Here is a 20,224-nt window from a genome sequence, read left to right as displayed (position 1 = left end):
CTGTCAATCACTCCTTCAGCTCTAAAACCACGTTGACGTTTGGCAAAGGCTTTAGAAGAGAATAAGAAATGTAAATGTCATGAAGTGGACGAGCCAAAAAAAACGAACCATGCACAGGCTGCAAAGAATTTTTCCCAGATTTGTGATTTGGGGAAAGTTTCTTCAGATTCAAAAATCTGGACTAAGTCCTCGGAGTTTTCACCACTTTCATGTGCAGAGCACAAAATACACTCACAAACACAAACACACACGAGTGAAGGAAAGGAAGCAGAGATGAAGGCAGGAGGAGGTGTGGCACAACACGCTACCGAGCGAAAATCACTGCAGCTCCACTGACAGCAGCGAGCAGACAATCTGTTTAAGCCACAGTCTGTGCAGTTACAGAAAACTGACAGCATCCCATCCTCCGATCGCTGCTCCTCCGTGATATCACAGCCGGCTCCAAAAATATTTATTAAAGTGAGGATTCTTTTTTTTTTTTCCCACTATGAGCAAACTGGAAAAGCAGAGCGGAATGGGGCGAAAAAGAAAATTGGCACTCTCACAAACCTGGATGGATTCTGCACACTTAATTAAGATAAAACGATTCAATTCTAGAGAGATCGAGGCAGCGATTCAGTGTGCGCGGCACGTGGGGGTCCATTCTGATTAGTAGCCAGTCAGCGTGTTCCTCGACATTTTGATGCGAGACAATCTTTTGCATTTTCAATTACACACTCCAACAGCCCTCTAACTACCAAAACCAAGCTCATTTGCATGATTGAAATATAATTATGGTGTGCCAAAAACACAGTTCCCTTTTGGTTCCTTTTACAATTCTTTTTTTTCACCCCACTCCTGTTTTCTCAGTCTCCGCTGACGGGCCCCGAAGAAAATGCATCAAGATAAGATTTTTACAGCAAGAAAAATAATGTGCTAAGATCTTTTTTTTTTGCTTTCGACTAAGAATAGAGCATGTGCAGGGTCTGTAAGTAGCTGATTCTCCTGAGGTGACTCCCTGCTTTCTCTGCTTCTCCCTCCTCAGCGTTGATTTCCACATTTATTCACAGACAGAGCTGATAACGTGCTGTCTCCTTTTCAAAAGATCCATCCCCAGCGGTCTTTGTTTGTGCGAGCGGAACCTTCCCAAAGTTCAGTCCACTTGTTTGATTTTGTGTCAGTTAGCGCAACAGCGTTCTGTCTTTTTCATTTTTATTACGATTTTCAGTAAAGTTCGATTTCTTTGCTGTTAAAACAGGCCCCTCGAAATCAAAGCGGCGCAACACCAAAAAATATGAATTATTCAGAAATACACTTCAATATTTGAGCAACGCAGGAAGACATTCTTTTTTCTTATATTTTCGGGGAGCCGCCCTGAGCGCGGGGCCCTGAGTCATCGTCGGGGGCCTTTGTGGACTTTCACGTTGCCTCTGCACACATGACAGCCGGTGCAGGAGAAAGTTAATGTGCATGTGTGTGTGTGGAAATGAGGAAAAAGACGGGAGGAAAAAGTAAGTATGTTTTGACATGCATCTCTGCTCCGCGGCCTCCTCGTCTCCTCCTTTGCTTAGTCGAGGGATTTATTAATAGAACCAATAGAGGCGGAGCAGATGGCTGTTATGATACTGTCATATCTTTTCATGGGTCACTGAGCAGCTTCTGGGCATTAGTCTGTTGTCTGTTAGCAGCATGCCGGTCATTTCCCAGCAACACACACTTCCCCGTAGAGGTGAAGATTTCTCACCAGACGCCCAGATGGTATTTACGCAGCCTCTCAATTATCAGCAGCTGGGTCCGCCGCTGCCGCGATCCTTCGGCAAGCGGGTGCTCGTTTACGCGTTTGTGTTCGTGTCTGCACATGGCGGGTCGGCTCGTGTTTGGTTGTCTTGCACAAAAGTTTAGGGTGTTAATTCTGCCACTGAACGAGCAAAACGAGCGACCAAATGCTGCTGATTAATCCCCAGCTGCTGACGACGGTGAGCTGGGATAGAAGCGATTAGCAGCACTAGCTGGTCGCATTAAAAAAATGACTACGGGAAGAGAAGCAGGCGGGAAAAAGAGGCTCCTCAACATCCTGCCAGACGCCCTGCAGGGATGTTTGAGTGCAGAATCAATCATTTGTTGGGAGAACACAATAGATGTTGACTCTGTTGTGCATGGTTTGAATTTTTTTACAGTTATTTCACGTTGCTTTGTGGATTGAGATGCTTATTTTGTTTGCTGCTCGTATGCACGGCTGGCAAGCGAGCTCCGAGTGTGACCTCGGGCGAGTGTGCGGCAGCGGGTGTCATCTCCCGTTCGGTGGGTCGCTGGGGAAACGGCGCCTGTGCCATGCGGGATCAGAAAACTCATCCATGACACCAGGAGCGTCTCTGATCAGAACCTGGAGACGTTTGAGGCAGCGAGGAAAAGAAGGTCACTGAATAATCTGTTTTCCTCCGTGGAAAGTCCGTCCCATCCCGTCCCCTCCCGTCCCTTTCCATCCCCTCCATGAGTTTGTTTTCTAGCAGGCGCCACTTTTAATATGGACATTACCAGACATCATTCCTCGATTCACTAAAAGACTGAACAGCAGCTCACCTCTGAGTGAGAGGTGTACATACCGTCTATATCATATTTCTAGTTTTATACACTGCCCTTTTGCAAAAGGTCTTATTTCACTTTTTTCCTTAAAGTCTGCATACAAGTACTAAAAACAAGAAGGTGATCTATGTAGTTGTATTGTTTGAATTGTGGAGCCCTTTACTCATTATTTTTGTGTCCAGGATTTATTCAGCAGGCCAGAAAATTATGGCTCGATCACACACTGGAGCCAAATTCAGCATAACCCGGATTATCAAAAGTAGAGCACATCAGCATCAGTGCTTATCCGCCTTGATTTCGAGTGACTGCACCTACTACAGCCTGAAGTTTACCAGCTATAGCTACGGCTTCGTCCATGCATCCACCCGAGAGGGCAGAATTTGCAGAACGACTCCATATTGGTTAAAAAATAAGAATAATCACCAACAACTGCCTCAATTGGCTATTTTACAACAGACAGCTTTACAAACTTTCACTGGAGACAACCGGGAAGATAATTTGCAGATAATCTGGAGAATTTGAAAAGGATTAAGAGAGGTTTCAGCGCCGTCAGCACACACACACACACACAACATTTCAAAGCCCAAAATACTGCTAATGTTATACTTAATTAAATTGTTTTACGTAATTTATACCTTTTTTAGTTTTTTTGTTTATTTTATAAATATTCATTGCTGCGTTACACAGACTTTAAGCAGCGTCTTCAGTGTGTTTCACTCACACTTCAAAATGCAAATCAGAGGCGAATAGTGGCTGAGATCTAATGGTCTCATTTGTTTGCATTAATTACACTAATTTTTCAACATTAATGTGCCAACGACTTGCTGATGTAAAAATTTGCTAAAAGCTGCAGTTTCAAAGTTTTTCGGCTCCATGTAAAGTTTCTGTTTGTGCTCGTAGACGTCGCTGGACACGCACGGGCACTTCCTGTCATCCCTCCGTCCAATAGAGGCCGCCGCGTTGATTCAAAGGCGAGAAAGAAAGAAACGTACAAGCAAGGTCAGGTTAGAAGTTTGGCTCGTGAAGCGAGTGAAGTTGTTAACATACAAATCTCCGATACAAGAGCAAGTACACCCTCCGGGCACCTATAATGTATGTGGCAGCCTGTGTGTGTGTGTGTGTGTGTGTGTGTGTGTGTGTGTGTGTGTGTGTGTGTGAATGCTTGAATAATTACAGGAGACGGAGCACATTTGTTCATATGAGTATATTTGTATGCATTTAGCATGATGTTTGTGTGTTTGCACGCACTTGAGCAGCAAATGTGTGCAAACTGATCCAAACTCACATTAATCATTGCTAGTCTTGAGCGAGCGTCCCCTCCTCCATGATTGACTTATTTCCCATTCGACGGTGAGCAAAAACCTGCCGAGGGCATTTTAATGTTCCACCTCCACCAACATTCTTCTTCATTACGATCCTGCAAACACCACAAACATGACCTGCACCAATAAAATGTTCCGTTAATGCAATCACAGCCCGGGAATAGATTTTCCCTGCTATCCTTGTGCTGAGGCAGGGATTCGGCACGATGCTGTAGCTGCCCTAAATTATCATAGCAAAAAGAAGAAAGAAGAATAATAATAAAGAATAAGATTTCTTTATTTCACGCAGCCCCCCTCATCAGACACTTGTGCACACAACACAGCTGCATCAAAGCAAGAAATCAATTTATTTTCTGCTCTGCCTTATTCAGTCACCGCATGGAGTCCCCAAGTTTATGAAGACACACATTATAATTAGTCTACAAAGACTCGCTGAATATTCAGTGGTCCACATCCACTGTCTCATTTCTACCACAATGTGGGGTGAAAATAGACGAGCGCATGTAACGCGCACAAGTTCGGAGCTGATTTTTGATTAGCTGAGCCCAGCGCTGTGCGCACACAAAAATAGATTTGAATACATAAAGAGAAACCCGTTCATTTCACTGTCCCTGCGCTGCTTTGAAGGATGATCCATCTAAATGCATTACGTCACTAATAACATATAAAGAGCCTGTTTGAACAGAATCCTGTATTTAGTGGCATATTACCCTCGGCTACCTTCAACCCATTTCTCAGAACAGTGAAAATTGTCTTCTTAAGCCTTTTCTTCCTCTTATTACATTATCGTTAGAGTGTGTTTTTCTTACTTAACACTGAAAGGAATAAAAGAAAACCTGAACCTATCCCCCCCCCCCCACCACTACCTTTCCACTGAATCGGAGAGTTTTCCTTCCTGAGCCGCAGCGGCATCAAAACGGCACAAAGAACACGTCAAGCACTCGTGCCCCCGCTCTCTGTGGCCGCTTGTCCGTGTCATGCAGCCGTCACAGACTGCGTGCCCTTCACTTTGTCCCAGCTCCCAGCTATGGGGAAAGTGCGCTGGGATTATATACACAATGCTTCCCGCGCGGTGCAGGAGCTTACACTTCACACCACAAGTCTGATGCCCATTGAGAAGCCTGTAATACCACACCTGCAGAGCCAGATAAGCCCTCAATCCTCCCCTTTTATTCTACCGCCATTATCCTCGTGTGTATTATCATATCAGCAGAAAAAAATAATAAAGAAATGGGAAAAATCATTACGAGAGAAAAGCCGGCAGCAAATGAAAATACAATTTACGACGTTAATATTCACACACGTCTTTTCCTGCACGCTGTGTGCACTGCGGCGTGTGCAGCGGCCCGTTCATCCCCGCTTTTTTCGAACTCTCCGACTTAATCGGCATACCGCAACACCAACGTCATAATCAACTAAGTGATCGCTCCTCTGACAGCTGGAGAGATAAAGTATTATTTTTCTCCGAGGCTGCAGTCGGGGGTGGCGTGATGCTGCAGAGGTAATTTGACAGCGAGAGAAACTGGGGGGGGGGGATTTATGATTGATGGCTACCTCTCTAATTTTTTTTCCCCGCGATTAGATCCAGCGCTTTCTTTAAACAAGCTAACCTAAAACAGTCAGTCATCCTGCGGAATTATCCACAGACGGCCCGGCTCAAACCCTCAAGCAAAACCAACTTGAACAAATAGAGATTGTGATGCAATGGCTCGCTGAAAAAAGAAAAGATTTTGTGTTTTTGGGTTAAGGTTGACATTTTTCCAGTGCAGCACACACCTCCGCCAACAGGCTCCTTAAATTCTGCACCAGATGTTTGTTTGGACGTTGTTCCCAAAGTATTGAAGATGCAAATAAACTGTTGACTCGCTACTGAAGCTACATTATCTCGGTTGCACGTTGGTGGTAGTTACAGGTTTGTCGACCGATTTGAAACAGATTGATCAAACTCATAGATACACACACTCGTATTCATCAAGATCTATGAACTATTATCTGGTAAATCTGTAAAAAGGTCAAAACTTTGCTTTGTACGAGCCCTTTCTCGGCCCAAGTCCCGTCCTTTCATCAAGTTTCAGCAAAATCTGTTTCATAGTTTTTGCGTTATCCTGCTGATAAACCAGCAAACAGACAAACAAATGGACATGGCTGGAAACATAGCCTCCGCGGCGGGGACGATTAATTATTCATCGACCCAAAGTAAAGATGATTTGCTTAAAAATCGAAGCCTGAGGGTGAGTAAAGTCTCCCACTCACCCCACAAATTTGGCGTCTTGACTCTACCCCAGGCAATATGGTCCAAAATACTGATTGTATCTACCACAGGCTTTTGATCTGCTCTCCGACCCACTTAATTAACCAGCTAGACCCATTACAAAACCATGAGAGTGTTTAATATAGCAAAGTGAACCATGAATTTGAAAGCAGCGTGGTGCCATTTCCCGGCTTTGATGAGCAGACACGGCCGTGTGAGTGCGCAGCGCTGCAGCAGAGGAAAAAACGCTGGCCAGGAATTGTCAGGTCATCAGAATCCTGTGATTGCGGCGCTCGCGAGAGGTTTCGGGGGGGACGGAGCACAAAAACATCTCTAAATGTAAATCCAATCTAATGAGCTCACCCGGGCATAATTTAATCAAATCTACATATGAAAGCACTTCTGCCCTGTACGACATTGGGATGGAAGTGGTAGTAATTAGCTTTACAGATCGGAGGTATATCGTGATGAAATCCACCTTTGGAACGGGAAGATAAATATTTGCGGTGCGTATGTGTTCGTCACTGTAGACGACTCAAACAGCAGAAAACGTTTTTGAGACAAGCAGATCACAGAGAGGCAAAGTGTTTGATGCACAAGCTTCAAGATACCGGGTTCCTTTTTTTTTTGAGCTGCAGATTTCCTCAGTATGATGAAAAGTGTTTATTTCTTTGAGATTCACTTCAGTGGCATGAACAGATTCCCAGGAAAATACTTTTTCATTCATTTTCTCCTTGTAGGTTTTGTCTTTGAAGGATTTGCAAACATTTACTCTCTCCCTGTTCTCCAGGACAGAGTTCCTAACGCACACATATCTATATCTATATAAAATACCGTAGTGGTGCTGGAATTTATTAATAGTTAATTAGCAGAACATCTATCAGCAAGTTCATTAGACGATGAATGAATGAAACTGGATCGGGGGTTTACATCCAGTGGCTTCGTGAGGCTGTAGTAAGACTCAAGAATGTTAAACTAAAGATCAATGTCATTATTTACGGACTCAATAAAATCATTTGGATACATCCTCTGGGAACCATGAATATCCCAAAATAAATAATACAAATAAGATTTGTATGCAGATGTTGACACATGTTGCTGGACAAATGAAAATGTGGACCTTCCTGTGGCAGCAGAGGAAAAGTCAGAGAGTCTATCTGCTGAATTCTGGGGGGGATACAGTGATCAGTGTGTCCGCCAGTCTGTCTGTCCGTCATTCCACCTGCAGTCATTGAGTTTCCAGAGCAGATCTCCGTCAGTCAATCAGAGTCCTCCTTTTTATCCGTTTAATGAGGGGAGATACAGTGATCAGTTAGTCTGTCTGTCTGTCCATCTGTCTGTCAGTCCGTCTGTCTGTCAGTCCGTCTGTCTGTCATCTGCACTTCACCTGTTAATCAGATGAAGTGGTGCCTTTTAATACTTAGTTTTTTATTGAATTGAATGTTTTTTGTTTTACTTGGCCACATTGAGAACAAACCTTCCACTAATAAGAAACAGAAAGATATTAAACACCACTCTGTGTGCACAGGTATGGATATGAAAGGATTAACTTGTTATCACCGGCACTGGAGTTACAGGTCACTGGATTACAGCTACAGGATTACTCAGGTAACTCTGATACGGCAGCAAATGATCTGATGTTTGGAGTTTTGTGGGAGATATGTCATCTGCTGACGACTCTTGTCATCCCATGGGGACAGTTAATGTCCGTAGCCATCCATCCTACGGTTGTTGAGATATTTCAGTCTGGGCCGTGGTGTTGGACCGACAGACCAAAATTGCTGTGCCCAAGGCCGCACTGCTATCACTGCTGAAAACAAAATTCAAGTCATTTATCAAAGAGAAGCACCAAAGGTCGGACAAAACAAGAAATTCAGATCTTCACCTTTTGGTCTGGGAGCTTGTGACGAGCATTTCTGAGCATCCTACAGACGGCAGTAAGCAGGTAGTTGAGAAAAACAACATAGAAATGATGAAAACAATCACTGCAGCCTTATTTGATATGTTTATATATATATATATATCACTTTTTACAACCTCTACAACGTGCACATGCACATCATTGTGTATAGGATGAGCAGTCACTGCATGGAAACACTCTATCTGATCCTGCACCTGCCTGTGGAATAGAGCTTTTTATCAGAACCACAAATATGTAAAATATTGTTCTGTCAGGTCTTGTTTACTTCCCGACAACAAACATCAGAACATCTCATGAATCCTCAAGATTTCTGGCTCCTGAAACTTATTTTTTGGTCCTAAAAAGAATCTCATGACCCGAGCAATTCAAGAGCTGGCGAGTCGTCAAGTGAATCCGAGCTTGGCATATTTTGTATTATTTTCTATAAAGCATGGGGGGAGCTCCGCTGAGGTTTTATGGAGGCAATGATATATATCCCCCGACCTGTTTTCTATGAAATTATTTAAAGTGTAAATCAGTATCAGTCTTTGAATCTCCTGGGAATCCATCAAGCGAAGCCACATGGGGACCGAACCAGGAGGATGAGAAGCTAGAGAAAATGAAAGCGCTGATAGAAATCACACCTCGGGCCACGAGCGCTCAGACATACAGTAAGTGGACCACATCAGTCCAGCTGTCCACCTCATCAGTTACCTTAAATAAAAGTGGCATGTGTCCTTTCACGTCTACTTTGGGAAGTGAGGGGGCCTCTATCCTCACTGTATTTATGGAGATTACAAACTCACACACACACACACACACACATAAACATACACACTGACTCAGAAAGGTCCAATTACCTGCTGGAAAATGCTGGCACCATCGAAGCCCCAGACGGGTACCAGGAGCCCACACAAGGCTCACTCGCTACCGCTTCATGCCCACAGCGAAACAAAGGGGATTTCGTGTCGCTGTTCAAATCCTCGGGCTTTGGATGCGTTTCGGTTTTCCCCCCCATATGGACCTTTTAAGAACTGATTTATCCTCCATTACTTAGGCACTGGGCCCACATCCGGCCCTGGGCGTGCTCAGAGCTGCACAGTATACCGCTCATGTGGGAAACGAGGACACGACAACTAATAAGAGACACTGTAAAATCAGTGTTATTGCCCCGGATAGGGTGCAGGCATGTGTTAAGCATAGATTAAAGCACTGAAAAATACACATTATGGGCTATACGTGATAAGATATTTAGGGTAATCTGATCAACCAGTTTCCCAAAGCCTCCAAATCTCCTGTGTGTTGACAAATGTTGGAACAGCAGCCGCAACATGGGGCAAACGCTTCAAAGATGGAGGCTTTGGATTTTTGGTTGTTTTTACATAGAACGCTGCAAACCTTCACTGGTGGCACGTAGGGAGGGAAATTGCAAAAGCAGAGCCCCGGCGCTACAAGGTCGAGCCAACGCAACCGAGCAAAACATGAAGTGAATCGTCCATCCGTCTTCTATTTCCATGGATCCGGGCGAGAATTCACGTTGGTCGGTTTGGTTACCCGTGGTAATTCAATTCTGAAGAGAAGTAAAGGCCACGGATTGCGTGAGGGTGGGAGTAATGAGTTCACGCAGATGGAGCAGCGGGAGTGGATGTCACGGACAAAGAGGAAAATGTTGATCTAGCCACGGACTGCAGGAATGAAACACGGCCCGGCAGTAGATTCTGCCGGCAGAGGCCAAGTGAAGTGAAGGGCGATAAAATGAGGGAGAGTGTTTACAGCATAACTGAAACAGATCATTACAGTGCAAGGCAGAGAGCATCGACACTAAGTCACTGGGGACAGCTGCTGTTGGGAGAAGCGTTAATTTCAACTGACAAATTGAAAAGATTGAAAATATGATAAATCTCCGCAAGTAACATTTTACACGGGATTTTCTGTTTACTACTGTTTAATTCTACCACTGTAATTATTTTTCTTGTATTGTCGTATGTTGCTTTTAAAATTTGTCATGACGCCTTTAAAGCACTTTGAATGGCCTTGTTGTTGAAATGAGCAAAATTTTAAAAAAATTGCCGTGCTTTGCCACAATAGAACCAAATAGATAAAGATACACAAGCAGTAGTTAAACAGAGCATCATCACATGGTTAAATAACAAGTACTTTAATAAATGTTGTGTAAAGCTGTGGTTGAGGGGGGTAGAGCGGGTAGACCTTCAACCAGAAGGTCTACCGCTGAATGCCCGTTAATAGATGTTGAACCCACTAATTAGATGTCGCTTTGGATACAAGCGTCAGCTAAATGACATGCAATGTAATGTAACATCATTAGTTTGATCATGGGAATCAAAGGAATGATTTGACGTTAAGGTAAAAAGGTACATGTGTTTTCTTGCTGAGAGGAAGATGAGAAGATTGATCTTATGTTCGCTAAATATGTTTGCAGTCAGTTAGCTTAGCATAATAACTAAAAGCAAAAGCATATTGCTAACTAAGCTATAGGGTGCTAAGTGTAGCTTTAGATATACTGTGCAGACGTGAGTAGAATTACTCGTCTCAAAAGAGTCTTGGCAGGAAAGCTAAAAGGCTTATTCCCCAATATGTCCAACTATTCCTTTAATTCCTTTTAATTCCTATCTGGAAAGCGATGGTAATATCCCCATAGATCTTACAGAATTAGGTAGAAAAGTTAAATAAATAAAAATAATAATGAATAAAAGATAGATATAGCTTTGCTCTGCGGTGGAAGAAACTGGAACGTGTGAGAGTCAAAGAACAGTAAATGGAAAAGTGAAAGGGATGATGGAGTCGAGAGGATGAAGATGTGGAGGTGAGGAAGAGTGTGGTCAGCGTGGAGAAGAGCCGGCAGCATTTCTGTTTATTGAGGAGTTGATTACAGATTCATTTTCTGTGCAATTGAGGTGGTGACACTTTGTCTATCAACATTGCTAATAATAGACAGGCATCCACATAGAAACACACACACACACACACACAACGCTCAACTACTGAGGCTCAAAAACAGATTTTTCTCATTCCGCGGCGACATCTGTTCCACTGCTGCACAGATTGCAATTCTCTGACCAAATGGAACCCACCAACTGGCCATCAACACGTTTAACGCTAACTAGAAATTTACCAACAACCGTTTTTTTAAGGCCGCTCGCAGTTTTGCGCTCCGTTCTGGCCCGGAGCCCAGAGATCAATCAACGTCTTTGTCTCATTCTCTCGGCCAGCGTATCGCATTAACCAGTTAAACCTGCATGTCGCCTCCACGCAGCCAGTGAAACGCAATCCTCCAAACACCTGCCGTTTGAAGCCTCCTGCACAAAGTACCCATTAAGATGTCAGACAGCGATTGCGTTGCACAGTGTGCACCTAAACATGGAATACAAACGCACAACTGCTCATTTTCTGATCATCTGGAGCAAATCCTACACAATTTTCAAGTCTGCAAAGGGCAGAGACTCTTCCAGTCTATTTATCACCATGGCTGAGGTGCTCTGAGCCTCACATGGCTTACTGCATAAAGGTATTAACACCTATACAGATATAGGGTTCGGAAGATGGAAGCCCTATTGCTAATACATTTTTTTTATTGGCTGGAGCTCTCTGCGATGTTTACCTCTCTTGGGGCAGTGTTGCTGAAAATTGGTGAGGGAATTGAGTCTTGGTTTGGGAGCCTCATCCCTGGAAGGTGCGGAATGGTTTGCCCTCAGGTTTCGATTCCGAAGCGTCTATCGGGTTTGAAATTAAAATTCACCTGCCTGTGTGTTTAGAGGTTATTTATTTATTTTTGCTGTTGTTGTGCTCGGCTTAACTTTTGATATAATAACTTTTGATATTTTCTCGTCTCTTAGACATCTGATGGTGCAGGTAGTAAATCAATCGGCGAGGAGCAGCTCTTAACCACAGTCGGCACCTCAGATAAACCAGGCAATTACGAGAGAGATCGAGGCTGACAGACGGAGGAAAGTTGCGTACTGTGTCCGTGGAGAGCGACAGACACAGACAATGTTTTCCTGCCAGACTAAAAACACACACACAGGAAATAGCTTTCTGTTCTGACCCGGGCAGATAACGACCATCTCCAAAAAAAAACAACCTCTCCCATCAGCACTGTCATCATCTCTGCATCGACACCTGCGGCTTAACTGACACAGCTCTCCTCAGAAACACACGAGATGAAAAAGGTTACTGGCTTTCTCCGACAACTTGTTTCAAAACTTCGGCGCCGCTCTTCTGTAAAGTGATGCGGTGCGAGGCCTTCTCAGCAGGCGGGGGGGGTTGAAGCCCGAGCTGGAGAAGAGACGAGCACGTACTGTACCTCCAGTGGCTTCTGGGACCGACGCCAGTGAAGCGAGATGGATGTGTGATCTCTCTCTGTCAATCTCTCGCACAGGAAGTGACAATGAAAAACCAAGAAACACTGTTAACATTCCTCCTCTGCTCTGATTGCGTAGGTTTCGTCTCCCCCTCTGATTCGCTGGGTGTGCGCTGATTGTTCTGTTAGTTATGCTAATTGTCTCCAGACCTCCTGCCGAGCGCGATCCTTTCCCAGTTGGACGGCTGTGAAGTTGTTTGCCCAAGGAGATGAGTCTCTGTGTGTCGCTGTGTGCGTGTGTGTGTGTGTGTCTTTGTGTATTTACAGTGTGCATCCACAATGTGTCACAAAAGCTTTAGTGATGCTACGCACTTGTGTTTGTGTGTGATTATGTGTGTCGGGTCGCATCAGCACGGATCTTCATGCGCCAGCCGTGGTGAGGCGCACTGTACTCCCAGTGCTCCAAACGCTCAGAGTGAAGAAAGAGAGCCAGGCAATGTTTCATCTTAATTCTGTCATATATCGATTATTCTCCTTTTCCTACTTTCCCCGCTTTGATCCTATTAGTAAAGCTAAAACCTGTGGGAAAAGAGAGACACCTTTCACGTGTCTTTCTCCCCGGTGGATTACATCCTATGGATTCCTGGGAAAGCAAATGACCATGAGGCTGTGGCTGGAGAAATGGTTAAGGAGTGAAATTCCTTCATTTGTCATGCTGTCTAAAGCCCGAGCTTTTCTGAGTTCTCAGCTTTAACTCAATGTAACCTCTGAGTTTTCACATGAGCTCAGCAGCCCCAAGGTCTTCCTGAGGTTTTTTCTTTTTTAAGTCATCATTGTCAACAACTCCTATATATTAAATTTAGAAAATAAATCTAATTATGAAATCACACTGGACACACTTTGATGGTTTGGGAAAAACAAGGCGCGCCATTATAACAGCAGTTTGAATTCCCTGCACACAGAAAAAGCTGGAGTGTCCTTAATCACTGTGCAACATCAAAGGCACTTTCCGTCAATTACTTAGCTTCCAGTGCTAATGCCATTAGTTAAGTAAAGAAAATAAACCCTCAACAGTCATTTCTGTTACAGAACCGAAAGCCTGATGAAGTTTCTGACGCGAGAGCCAACTTTTCTAAAGTATTCTGGCTTTACCGCACACAACAAAGGCCTGTTTGTATCAAAATAGTTGGAGAAATCCTTTGTCTTTGTCTGTTTTGTTCATCAACATAAAGGAAACCCAGGTGGATGAAACACATGCATCTTCAGGGAACAAGAATTGCATCAAAATAATCCCAAAACATTATATTTAAAGTGAATTGCCTAAAAGACAATAAAGCTGTTTTCCGACATGCGCTGACGTCCCAACGTTTCTATCGTGAACCCACGTGAGAATACAGCAGGAGAATGTTTGGATAATTTACAGCGAGCGAGGGAATGTGTTGATGAGCTTTCTAACACGTGACGGACATGAAACGGAAAAATACAAAAAGAATATAAATATCTCTGGAGGAGAAAGAGGCGTCGTACGTGAACAAGACGCAGACAAAGCTGTCAACTTGGAAAGACGACAGGATTCGAGAGTTTTGGGCAACAATGTGTAGGTGTCGATGTGTAGTGTTGTGAACGCGTCTGATTGAGAACAAATCTCGTGCTGCGTTCGTCATATGTGAAATCAAAAAGTTGTTCATGTTCATAAGAGGAGCTGTTTATCTGAGTCATCCTGACACAAGTTTATTCCTGTGTTGGAACTTGTTTTCCAGCCAGTATGAAGATTTAAAGACGTTGCAATCAACAACTCAGAAAAATCTTTTTAAAAAATCAAACATCATTCCTTTTTCTCTCATTAGCTGCACGACTGTACCTCCGCAGTTGCCATGGTAAGGAATGTTTTTACACGATCCTTGGATTGACGAGGGAGAAACGACATTTCAATACAACCCCCGTTGCCTAGAAATTACTCTTTAATGCGACCAGTTTGAGCCGGATCTCTTGATTAAATTAATGACATGTTTACAAAAAGTTGCGGATGATGACGTGAGTCGAAGGTTGACGTGGTCACGCTGAGGCGCAAACAGCACTCGAATATGATGAAAGGGAAGATTGTGTCCCTGCTTCGATACCGAAATAAAGTGACTTATTTATTTACCTTAACATTGAACTGAAACCACGCGTGACATATTTCTCCTTTAATTAACCTGCGAGGAGGGAACGACTGCTGCCGAGCTCTCATGACTAATCACCTCCTGCCATCAGATCCATCTGCTGCTTCTTGCAGTATTTGTTCAGCTGTAGTTATGGAAGTGGAGACTTTCAAAAGATGTGCAGGGACATCGGGCCACAGTACAAATTCTCCAGAATTGAGGACCTTGGGAAAGAATGTCCTCTCGCACTTGAGTGAGCTGATATTGGGATTTTCTGTTGTGTGACAATCCTCTAGCACAAAATTGTCTCTTTCAACCACTAGTGGCTCAGTTTGACATATAATTGAACCTAATCCAAGTAGATAAGATTTGGTGGTTTGCACGACAAATTCTTAAGACTAATTTTAAGTACATAACTTTACCTTTCACATCACGACTTGTGTGTCTGTGTTATGACCCACTTAGTATGACATATGGCTCCCCGGTGCATCGTTTCCTCCTGCTGCTCCCTGGAGCCTTGTGCAAAATGCTGTGTCACATGGGGCAAACCGGGCTCCATCCATCACTTCCTACTGCGGTGTTTCCTTCAGAGATAGTACAATGTTGCAGTGGATTTGGCAAAAAAATTGTTATTGAATGCGTATTTGTCTGGAGGGCTGCGTTGTGCCGCTAAAGACCGACACTGTTCGGGAGACTTTTAGCTTCCTGGTCGAGGCCTCAAGTGAAAGAACCCCAGTGCCTGTTTTAATTTTAATCCACATTTCAGCTCATAGAAATAACTTATAGACAAAAAGAGAGAAAAACAAACTGAGCTAATTCGATTGGCATTCGCAGTTTCTTTAAACAGAATCGCTGCCCTGCCAACCTCCTCCGAGAATCAAACCACGAGACGCCCAGAGCCAAGATCCCATGAGACTTCGCTGTCCTGGAAGTAGACACCAGTTTATATTTCTCTTAATGTGTGAGCAGGGTCACTCCGGGCCCTTCCTCTCTCCCAACGCTGGCACAGGATTATCTGCTTTAAATCTTCCGTGGTCTCGTCAGTAGATTATTAAACATTCGCCGCGGCAGCTGCGGTAGAACATCCCACAGAATGTCTTCAGAAGTGTGAAATCCACTGCAGCCTCCAAAGGGGGTACAGATGCTGATTAGAACGGCTCTGGCAATTGATAAAAAATACTTTTTTGCTAAGCTATTGAAAGACAGGTCCCACCTGTTTCCAGTTGTTACCTGTTCAGCATGAGTTCATTATTTGAAATGTGGAAAATGATGAAAAAAGCTGCAACAAAAACATTCGAACTGAAAAAGCGTATTTGATGCTTTTATAAAGCAGCTCAATCGTCGTAAACACTTCACCTCTCACACCTGACAGGGAATTCATCAGGGTGACAAACGGTGCGACTCAAAGGTTAATGGGAGCAATTAATTTACTGGGTTTGTCAGTGACAGGGACTGAAAAAACGTCCCGAACTTTGACTCAGACAAACACACGGACGTCACCATCCCAACAGTGGCTAGACAGGTATTTAGAAACAGCCTCAGACCTTTACAGAGCTACAGGATACAGAGCTGAACTCGTCTCTCCAGGAGCTCATTGTGCAGAAAACTTGGGTCTGGACATTGTCGGGAGTTTGTCTCTCACATATTGTTCAGGTTAGATGCGTTCATAACAACAGGAAAGTGTCCATAGCGTTCAGTTGAGAGGTGGCGTCTGGGTAGAGCATGTCTTTTCGAGTCACCATCTTCGTTGGTGTCTTCTATGTGTATGACACCTCTACTCCATCCTGACATGTTAGTTTTCTTTTGAGATTTTTTAGCTTTGCATGTGAGAAACATCATCAACACGCTCGCTGTTCATTCTCCGGACATTTTCCTGCTGCATACTCACGTGGGCTCCTTTTCCGTACATTTTACTCTGGGGACTGGTAGGAAAAGTTATGCAAAATGTTTGGAGCGACTGACTCTGACGATTGCGTTCCCACATACAGCTCCTCTGGAAAATGTCAGGAAAGTGTGTGGAGTTCAGTGCAGGTCTGAAAGCAGCTTTACAAACCTGTGTCCAAAAGACCAACAAATTAACCTAAACCATTCTAGTAAAATGCATTGGACATAATCTGCTGTTTTGCAGAGTTGCACCATTTCAATTTTCCTTCTCTGGTAATAACCAGAGGATGACATGAGCATTCCCTGATATCTGCAGCACTGTGATTAAATAATTCAACTCTGAAGTTTAGATCATAGCAAATTGTACATGGCTAAACGGGTTATGGTGATCAGACACCCTGAAGCTCCAAGCTGTCAATTTCTCCTTCCATAAACATCTCTGGCAACCGCGATCTGTGTGTTTGTGTGTGTGTGTGTGTGTGTGTGTGTGTGTGTGTGTGTGTGTGTGTGTGTGTGTGTGTGTGTGTGTGTGTGTGTGTGTGTGTGTGTGTGTATGTGTGTGTGTGTGTGTGTGTGTGTGAGGGAGACCAGGGAGCTATTATTAATTTAGGGCTAAATGCGTTTCTGGTTTTGTAACTTTTCAACTTTCCCTCCCAATCCACTCTGGTAAAGCCCACGCACATATAAAAGAGCAGGAAAACTCTGAGTGGGAATCCTCCCACTCTTGTAGCACACTGCCCTTTACACCAGGCATTCAAGCACTTTTTAGGCAAGTGATGGAAACTATATAGCGTGAATATAACAGACTTATGCACAGATAGGCCTATAAAATACAGAGATGTGTGTTTTTTTGGAATATCAAACATTCAACATGACTTTATTACCTCCGCCAACCTGCTTTTGTTTAATATGTTGCAGGATTACACAGAAACTACCAGACAGATTTACCTCGGAAACTTGGTGGAAAGATGCATTATGGGTACGGAAAGAACCAATTAAATATTGGTGCGGATCCAGATGAGGGGGCAGATCCAGGATATTTTTCCATCTTTCTTTGTGAAAAAAGGCCTTTTTGCTCATAGAATAATTCATGGATCTTGATGAAAAACAAAAAAGGAGTATGTGCAGTTTTGGTGAGGAAACTAAAATCCACATCAAGTGAATTTAAATGTGGATTCACAAGGGGACTGTTGGGCCTTGGCGGTTACTGCCTGCCATTTTATTTACGTCTAAAATCCTTTGTTTATGCTTCAAAAGTCAGATATAAAACTGTTATGCTATCAAGTAGTGAATCAAAAGCACAAATTTAAGTTTGCCTCATTCTGAGCCCACAATTAAGCAGAAATCCCTTTTGTTTATACAGTTATGAAGTCGTTAGGAACAAATTCTGCAACTTTTATAAGTTTGCCTGATTCTGAAGTGGTTACCAAGCAACATGTCACCCCTGAAACTTTTTTCTAACTGACTAAGAGATGACAATCCTCCCATCTGTCTAAAAAAGCTGCCTATAGTATGCCAGGTTATGTGGAGTTTTTCCAAATGTCCTGATGGCCGGTCTGACAGCGCGCGTGCGCGTGTGTGTGTGTGTGTGTGTGTGTGTGTGTGTGTAGATATCCTCTCCAGTGTGTGCCTGTCAGTGCACGTGTGTCACGCAGACAACCCAGAACCTCCCGGTGAAAGCAATCAGATGGCTGGAGAGTCACAATATCCTCCGAGACTCTGCACAGCAGGGGGGCTGAGTGACGAGGTGGGAAACTGTTTCTTTTTTTCTTTCTTTCTCCTTTTACCTTCCTGTCCACTGTCCCCTGCGAAGATTAAGAGGCTGACCAGACCAAGACACACACGGATCAACGTCTGCCCTGTATAACTGTGTATTTCTGGAGAGACTTTCTCCAGGTGAAGACAGGTACACACTTTGCACCATACAGGTTTTAAGGAGGTTATGTTTTCAACCCCCCATCCATTGGTTTGTATGGTTTCCAGCAGGATTGCACAATCACAACACAACAGATTTCCATAAAACTTGGTAGAAGGATGGGGCAAGAAAGAAGCCATTACATTTTGGTGCAGATCTGAACAAGGGGGGGGATAGGGCTTTTTATTTTCTTACATCTCCTAGTGAATAATTCATGGTTCTTGATGAAAGAAAACCAGGCATATTTAGGGAACTGAATATCCATGAATTTTTGCAATTTGGTACAGTTTAATTAGATTTAAGGGGAGGTATCCCCTCTCCTCTCGCCATAATTGTTAAAACATTTTTTATCAATAACGTAAATACTCTAATTCCCCAGAAATAGTCCACTAGACCGAACCAGTCAAGCGATCAGACAGGTCCGTTAAAACCAATTAACTGTTTAAAGGAGTCAACGTTAATGGGCCAGAGTTGAACCAGGAAGTAACGCTGGTGAATTCGAGAGGTGTTTACAGCAGAGTGTTTGTATTGATATAACATTTTAACCCTGACCTCTGTTTCCGCAACTGCCCTTTTACTCGATGACCGGCTTTGGCTACTCCAGCGCACTTCTGCAAATAAGTGCTTGAGATAATATGCACAGAGTTTGTTCAGTGTGACTGCTCTTGTTATTAATGGGCCGAGGTTTAAGGGCTTTCAAGCATCGTTGCCATATATCGCCAGATCTCAGCAATAATATAAATGGTCGGACGGACAGAAATGTATAAAAATAAAACCCTTGTCTAGAAGTTTTCATTTCCTGTACATACTCAAAGTAGTTTCATACATTTAGGGTTAAAAGATGATATTTCCATAATGAAATTAGTTATGGGTGTTTTTCATATATGCATGTTTTTATCTTTATTTACCCGTCTGCATGAGCCCACAAAACTCGCAGAAAAACTCGTATCACCCAAACGCCCACTCTCACCGGCAGATTTATACAACTCAGCACCCTCAACAACACAACAGCACACATTCACACACACACACACAGACATTTCTCCAAGTGCACAAACTTGATGAAAAGACCCCCAAAAAGGGAAGATGCACTTTCTCGTTCTGCAGCCTGTTGTTATTCCTGGTGCTCTGCAGTGCCATGCTCACACACTGCATCCCAATTTAGTGATTCAGTGCTGGTATACAACACCCCCACCCCACACCCACACACACACACACACACACACACACACACACACACACACACACACACACTAGGCAACTGTCACAGTTCATTCATGTTAATATTACACGTCATTTTGTATTCTGCCACAACTGCTTACAGCTAATTATATGTCTCATAAATGATATATGTCCTCTTGTGCTGAAAGGGAATCATTTGCATGCCATTATCACCACAGTGGATAAAATCCCTCACTTGAGGTTGATGCATCTACACCCCCTCTTATTATGTGACCGTTACCTTTGATTCCCATCATTCTTTGCACTGACATTAGCTGAGGGGGTATTTCCTCAGAGGAGGGGGTCCTACCTGTGCACAGGAGCAGCGCCGTGAGTCCCACAGACCGGAGCAGCCGCGCGTCTGGCCGGGGACACATGTTTGTTTCTGGTGGTGGGGGTCGTTGGATAAACTCTCTCAGCAGGAAGGCGCACGACCTTGGACGCGATCTATCCTCTCCGAGCGGGTCCCCATTTAAAAGAAAACTGTTGTAGTCCGTGCGCGACCGCCACCTGCCAGCACACACATGAAAACACCACCTGCGTTATCTGCCCTGGTCCTAAAGAAGCCAAATGAGACAGAAAAAGTGGGGTCCAGATGTGTCGTTTTCAAGCAGATACAGATCAAATCAACTTGTCTTTTTGGCTGCTGCGCTGATTCTCCTCGGTGTCTTGGCTGAACTGTTCATTTCTGAGGGATAAAACAGGTGCCT

The 20,224-nt window shown here is 43.8% G+C and overlaps 1 protein-coding gene across 1 annotated transcript in view; it reads right to left on the bottom strand.

The window, feature by feature from the left end:
* The window catches only part of si:dkey-112m2.1 (transmembrane protein 132C), a 128,010-nt gene extending 108,110 nt beyond the window's left edge, over positions 1–19,900 (bottom strand). Inside the window, exon 1 of the mRNA XM_035183857.2 lies at positions 19,825–19,900. Coding sequence (XP_035039748.2) covers positions 19,825–19,891 — 67 coding nt within the window. The 5' untranslated portion in view covers positions 19,892–19,900. The remainder of the gene's footprint in view (positions 1–19,824) is intronic.
* Between the last annotated feature and the right edge of the window lie 324 nt (positions 19,901–20,224).

Source organism: Hippoglossus stenolepis, chromosome 18 (genome assembly GCF_022539355.2).
Source record: "Hippoglossus stenolepis isolate QCI-W04-F060 chromosome 18, HSTE1.2, whole genome shotgun sequence".
Lineage (NCBI taxonomy): Eukaryota > Metazoa > Chordata > Actinopteri > Pleuronectiformes > Pleuronectidae > Hippoglossus > Hippoglossus stenolepis.
Note: the sequence above shows the minus strand (reverse complement) of the source record. Positions and strands in the feature narration are given on the sequence as shown.